General features: G+C 52.4%; 1 protein-coding gene across 1 annotated transcript; it reads right to left on the reverse strand.

The window, feature by feature from the left end:
* Positions 1 to 658: 658 nt before the first annotated feature.
* On the reverse strand, positions 659 to 3931 carry LOC120512284 (hydroxyproline dehydrogenase-like; the record flags this gene model as incomplete). The annotated part of the gene is made up of 3 exons (XM_039730383.1): positions 3632 to 3931; positions 1173 to 1363; positions 659 to 779 (listed from the first exon to the last, which is right to left on the reverse strand). Coding segments are annotated over exons 1-3 (609 nt in total), but the record flags the coding sequence as incomplete, so codon positions are not given.
* Between the last annotated feature and the right edge of the window lie 2950 nt (positions 3932 to 6881).

The following is a 6881-nucleotide window of genomic DNA, read 5'->3' on the forward strand; positions in this document are numbered from 1 at the left end:
TGCGGGGGGCGTGGCCAGGTAAAAAGGGGCGTGGTTTAGTTTAAATGGGCGTGGTTTGGTTACAAAGGGGCGTGGTATGTGTAAAAATGGATGTGGTTTGGGTAAAAATGGGCGTGGTTCAGGTAAAAGGGGCGTGGTTTCGGTAAAAAGGGGCATTACCCAGGTAAAGTGGGCGTGGTTTGAGTAAAACGGCGTGGCCATGTAAAAAGGGGCGTGGTTAAGGTTAAAATTGTGTGTCGCCAGGTAAAATGGGCGTGGTTTTGGTTAAAAGGGGCGTGGTTTAGGAAAAAGGGGGTGTGGTTTGTGTAAAAGGGGGCGTGGTTCGAGTAAAAAGGGGCGTGGTTTAGGTAAAATTGGTCGTGGTTCACGTAAAATGGGCGTGGCCAGATAAATGGGTGTGGTTCAGGTAAAAGGGGGCGTGGCCATGTAGAACCAGACCTGGTTTAGGTAAAAGGGGCGTGGTTCAGTTAAAAATGGGCGTGGTTTAGGTAAATTTGGTGTTGTTTGGGTAAAAAGGGGCGTGGTTCAGTTAAAAATGGGCGTGGTTTAGATAAAGGGGGTGTGGTTCATGTAAAAAGGGGACAGCCCCACAGACCCCACAGCCCCACATCCCCACAGACCCCACAGACCCCACCCCACAGACCCCAGCCCCACTCACGCAGAGCCGCTGGCTCAGCAGCGCCGTCACCTTGAGCTGCATGGCGGGCTCGGGGCCCGCGGCGGCCGCCAGCCCCACACACTGCAGGGCTGCCCCACAGTTCTGCTCGAACCAGGCCTCGCTGCCCCACGGGGACCCCAAAACCATCAGTGACCCACAATGACCCTAAAACCCCTTAAGTGACCCCAAAACTGCCCCATAAGTGACCCCCAAACCCCATAAGTGACCCAAAACCCCCATAAATTACCCCAAAACTGCCCCATAAGTGACCCCCAAAACCTTGTAAGTGACCTAAAAGTGACCCCAAGACACCATGAGTGACCCTAAAACCCCATAAGTGACCCCAGAACTGCCCCATAAGTGACCCCCACACCCCATAAGTGACTCACAAGTGACCCCAGGACTGCTCCATAAGTGACCCCAAAACCCCATAAGTGACCCCCACATCCCATAAATGACCCCAAAACCCCATAAGTGACCCCATAAGTGACCCCCAGAGGTGACCCCAACTCACCCCTCGCCGTCGGGTCCCTCGCCCTCGATGGGCAGGGCCAGCAAAGGGCGCAGGCCACGCGCCCGGAGCCGCTGGCCCAGCTCCCGCACGGCCGCCGGGCTCCGGCCGACAGCAAACTGTCCCCAGAGGGACACGGAGAGAAGGGCCCGCCACAGGCGGGCACCCAGGACCCGGCGGGACGCCCGCAGGAGCTGCGGGGAATGGCAGGAGGTCGGGGTGGGATGGGAAAATGGCGGGGGAGCGTGAGGGGAAAACGGCGGGAAAGTGTGAGGGGAAGAAATGGCAGGTGAGAGTGAGGGGAGAAAAGGGCGGGAAAGTGTGAGGGGGGAAAATGGCGGAGTGTGAGGGGGGAAAATGGTGGGAAAGTGTGAGGGGGAAAAGGGCGGGAAAGTGTGAGGGGAGAAAATGGGAAATGGTGAGGGAGTGTGAGGGGGGAAAATGGTGGGAAAGTGTGAAGGGGGAAAATGGTGAGGGAGTGTGAGGGGGGAAAATGGTGGGAAAGTGTGAGGGGGGAAAATGGTGGGGGAGTGTGAGGGGGAAAATGTCAGGAAACTGTGAGGGGAGAAAATGGTGGGAAAGTGTGAGGGGGGAAAATGGTGAGGGAGTGTGAAGGGAGAAAATGGTTGAGGGTGTGAGGGGGAAAAGGGTGGAAAAGTGTGAGGGGAGAAAATGGTGGGGGAGTGTGAGGGGGAAAATGGTGGAAAAGTGTGAGGGGAGAAAATGGTGGGAAAGTGTGAGGGGGGAAAATGGGGGGGGGGTGGGAGGGGGAAAATGGCAGGAAAGTGTGAGGGGAGAAAAGGGTGGATGAGTGTGAGGAAAAAAATGGCGGGAAAGTGTGAGGGGACGGAAATGGAGGGAAGCTGTGAGGGGAGAAAATGGTGGGGGAGTGTGAGAGGAGAGAAGGGTGGGAAAGTGTGAGGGGGAAAATGGTGGGGGAGTGTGAGGGGAAAAAGGGCAGGAAAATGTGAGGGGAAAAATGGGGGAGTGTGAGGGTAAAAAGGGCAGGAAAGTGTGAGGGGAAAAATGGCGGGAAAGTGTGAGGGGAGGAAAGGGTGGGAAAGTGTGAGAGGAGGGAAATAGCGGGGGAGTGTGAGGGGGGAAAATGGTGGGAAAGTGTGAGGGGAAAAAAGGCGGGAAAGTGTGAGGGAAAAAACAGTTGAGAAGCTGAGGGAAGAAAATGGTGGGGGAGTGTGAGGGGAGAAAATGGGGGGAAAGTGTGAGGGAAAAAACAGTTGAGAAGCTGAGGGAAGAAAATGGTGGGGGAGTGTGAGGGGAGAAAATGGGGGGAAAGTGTGAGGGAAAAAACAGTTGAGAAGCTGAGGGAAGAAAATGGTGGGGGAGTGTGAGGGGAGAAAAGGGTGGGAAAGTGTGAGGAGAGGAAATGGAGGGAAAGTGTGAGGGGAAAATTGGTGGGGGAGTGTTAGGGGAGGAAAGGGCAGGAAACTGAGGAGAGAAAATGGTGGGCAAATGTGAAGGGAAGAAATGGCAGGAAAGTGTGAGGGGAAGACAGTTGAGAAGCTGAGGGAAGAAAATGGTGGGGGAGTGTGAGGGGAGAAAATGGTGGGAGTGTGAGGGGGGAAGATGGTGGGAAAGTGTGAGGGGAGAAAACGGCGGGAAAGTGTGAGAGGAAAAATGGTGGGGGAGTGTGAGGGGAGGAAAGGGCAGGAAACTGAGGAGAGAAAATGGTGGGCAAATGTGAAGGGAAGAAATGGCAGGAAAGTGTGAGGGGAAGGAAATGGGGGAGTGTGGGAGAGGAAATTGAGGGAAATGGTGAGGGGAGAAAATGGTGAGAAAGTGTGAGGGGAGACAAGGGCAGGAAACTGTGAGGGAAAAAAATGGAGGGAAACTGAGGGGAGGAAATGGTGGGCAAATGTGAGGGGAGGAAATGGGGGAGTGTGAGGGGAGAAAATGGCAGGGGAGCGTGAGGGGAGGAAATGGAGGGGGAGTGTGAAAGGAAAAAAGGGCGGGAAACTGCAAGGGGAGGAAATGGCGGGAAAATATGAAGGAAGAAAATGACGGGAAACAGTGAGGGGACAGGAAGAAAGAAATCTCTGAAGGGACAAAAAAGCCTGATAGCTGAGGGAAGAAAACGAGGGGAGCCATGAGGGAACAGGAGGAAGGGGATGCCCCACTTTCCCCCAACAGCTGCTTCAGAGGGACACAGCCCAGGACCCGCCATGACTGTGAGGAGCGGGGGTGAGTTTTGGGGTTCACTTATGGGGTTTGGGAGCAGGTTATGGGGCAGAGACTAGGGGTGGGTTTGGAGATTTAGGGGTCACTTATGGGGCTGGGGGGGATTATGGGGCAAGGGAGGGGTTTGGAGGTCACAGTTTGTGAGGGCAGAAAATGGCGGGAAGCCCTGAGGGTGCCTCTATGTTGTTATGGGGGGGGAGGTCTCTATGGATCAGGGGTCTCTAATTGGGGTGGGGGGTCCCCCATTTTTGGGGAGGGGGTCTCACCGCCTCAGGGTCCTGCTGCAGCCGGGGGTGGGAGCAGAGGGCGAACACCAGCAGGCCCCGGAGCAGCTCCCACCATCCCAGGACCGCCAGGGCCCGGCCATCCCTCACCTGCGCCTCCACCTGCTCCTGCAATGGCGACCCCTCCCCACCTTCTGAGTCCCCCTGCCCCATAGATCCCCCCAGAGACCCCTCCTGCCCCACGGATTTACCCCCAGGATTCTCCTGCCCCACAGAACTTCCCTGCCCCATAGATCTCCACAGGGACCCCCTCCAAACTTTGGTCTCTCCCTGCCCCATAGATCGACCCTCAGAGAGCCCCTGCCCCAGAGATCCCCCCATAAACCCCCATAAATGCCCCCAAGGACCTCCCCTGCCCCATAAATCCCCCCAAGGATCTCCCCTGCCCCATAGACCTCCACAGGGACCCCCCCTGCCCCATGGCGGCCCCAGGAGGACCCTGAGGGAGGTGGGGGAGAGATGAATTTATCCCCCAACCCCCCCTTCAAGTCATTCATTAACGGGGTTAATTAGTGAGGGATTAATGAGAGGCAAAGCCGCCCCTCCCCCCAGCCTCGTCACTCATTAACAAGGGTTTTTTTTAATGAGTAATTAATGGCTGAATGTTTTTTGAGGCACTGTCATGGGGGAGGGTGCATCCCCTTGTTGCTCATTAACAAGGGTTGATTGGTTAATTAGTAATTTGAAGGAATTAATTCATGTTTTCATCTTTCAATTAATTAATTTTATCAAAATGGGGAGTTATGGGAGAGGTTATGGGGCAGATTATTGGGCAGGGGACACCCCCTTGCTGTTCACTAAGAAATTGTAAATTACTAAGTAATCATTTAATTAATTCACAATTTTATCAGTCCATTAATTCATTTTATTAAAACGGGGCAAAATCTATGGAGAAAGATGCAGGGCAGGGGATACCGTTAATTAATGAGGGATAATTAATTATTTAAGGATTTTAAGTAATTTTTTTTTTTTTAATTAAGAGTTATGGGGTAGAATCTGTTGGTCACACAGAGGGGAAAAAATGGAGGGAAGCTGTGAGGGGAGAAAATGGAGGGAAGTTGTGAGGGGAGAAAATGGAGGGAAGTCGTGAGGGGAGAAAATGGAGGGAAGCTGTGAGGGGAGAAAATGGAGGGAAGGCATGAGTGGAGAAAATGGAGGGAAGTCGTGAGGGGAGAAAATGGAGGGAAGTTGTGAGGGGAGAAAATGGAGGGAAGGCATGAGTGGAGAAAATGGAGGGAAGTCGTGAGGGGAGAAAATGGAGGGAAGTTGTGAGGGGACAAAATGGAGAGAAGCCGTGAGGGGACAAAATGGCAGGAAGCCGTGAGGGGAGGAAGAGGTGGAGCAGCCATGAGAGGACAAGGTGAAGGGAAGCCATGAAGGGAGAAAAATACAAGGAATTGTGAGGGGAGATAATGGTGGAAAATTGTGAGGGGACAAGGAGCAGGGAAGCCATGATGGGACAAAATGGTGGGAAATTGTGAGGGGACACAGAGAAAGGGAAGTCATGAGGAGACAAAATGGTGGGAAACCATGAGAGGATGAAATGGAGAAAAGCTGTCAGGGGAGGAAATGGAGGGAAGCTGTGAGGGGACAAAAATGGAGGGAAGTCGTGAGGGGAGAAAAAGGAGGGAAGTCGTGAGGGGAGAAAAAGGAGGGAAGGCGTGAGGGGAGAAAAAGGAGGGAAGGCATGAGGGGACAAAATGGAGAGAAGCCGTGAGGGGACAAAATGGCAGGAAGCCGTGAGGGGAGGAAGAAGTGGAGCAGCCATGAGAGGACAAGGTGAAGGGAAGCCATGAAGGGACAAAAATGCAATAAATTGTGAGGGGAGAAAATGGTGGAAAACTGTGAGGAGACAGGGAGAAGGGAAGTCATGAAGGGGACAAAATGGTGGATAATTGTGAGGGGACAAAATGGTGGAAAACTGTGAGGGGACAGGGAGAAAGGAAGCCATGATGGGACAAAATGGCGGGCGCTATGAGGGAACAAGGAAATGGAGCAGCCATAAGAGAAGAAAATGGTGGAAAATTGTGAGGGGACAAAATGGTGGAAAACTGAGGAGAGAAAATATCCACATCCCTGAGAGGAAAAAATGTTGGGAGCCATGAAGGAAAAAGATGAAGAAGATGGAGAAGAGGGCGGCCATAAAGGGACAGAGTGAAGGGAGGCCATGATGGGAAAAAAAGGTGGGAAAATATGAAGGAAAAAAATGTGGGAAAATGTGAGGGAGAAAAAAGGTGGGAAAACGTGGGGGGAGAAAAGGCGGGAAAACATGAGGGGGAAAAAAGGCGGGAAAACGTGAGGGGAGAAAAAGGGCGGGAAAACGTGAGGGGTGGAAAAAAAGGCAGGAAAACATGAGGGGAGATAAAAGGCAGGAAAACGTGAGGAGGGGGAAAAAGGGTGGGAAAATGTGAGAGGAAAAAAATGCGGGAAAACATGAAAGGGAAAAAAAAGGCGGGAAAACATGAGGGGGAGAAAAAGGCGGGAAAACATGATGGGAGAAAAAAAGGCGGGAAAACATGAGGGGAGAAAAAAGGCGAGAAAACGTGAGGGGAGAAAAAAAGCGGGAAAACGTGAAAGGAGAAAAAAGAGGGGGAAAAAGGTGAGGGATGTGAGAGGGAGAAAAAGGCGGGAAAACATGAGGGAAGAAAAAAAGGCGGGAAAACGTGAGGGGAGAAAAAAAGGCGAGAAAACATGAGGGGAGAAAAAAAGCGGGAAAACGTGAGGGGTGGAAAAAAAGGCGGGAAAACATGAGGGGGAAAAAGGCGGGAAAATGTGAGAGGTGGAAAAAAAGGCGGGAAAACGTGAGGGGAGAAAAAGGGCGGGAAAACGTGAGGGGTGGAAAAAAAGGCAGGAAAACATGAGGGGAGATAAAAGGCGGGAAAACGTGAGGAGGGGGAAAAAGGGTGGGAAAATGTGAGGGGAAAAAAGGTGGGAAAACATGAAAGGGAAAAAAAAGGCGGGAAAATGTGAGAGGGAGAAAAAGGCGGGAAAACATGAGGGAAGAAAAAAAGGCGGGAAAACGTGAGGGGAGAAAAAAAGGCGAGAAAACATGAGGGGAGAAAAAAAGCGGGAAAACGTGAGGGGAGAAAAAAGAGGGGGAAAAAGGTGAGGGAGAAAAAAAGGCGTAAAAACGTGAGGGGAGAAAAAAGATGGAAAAATGTGAGGGGAGAAAAAAGTGGGAAAACGTGAGGGGACAAAAAAAGGCGGGAAAACGTGAGGGGAGAAAAAAAGG

The sequence above is a fragment of the Passer montanus genome, unplaced genomic scaffold, assembly GCF_014805655.1.
Source record: "Passer montanus isolate IOZ18808 unplaced genomic scaffold, ASM1480565v1 scaffold716, whole genome shotgun sequence".
Taxonomy (NCBI): Eukaryota; Metazoa; Chordata; class Aves; order Passeriformes; family Passeridae; genus Passer; species Passer montanus.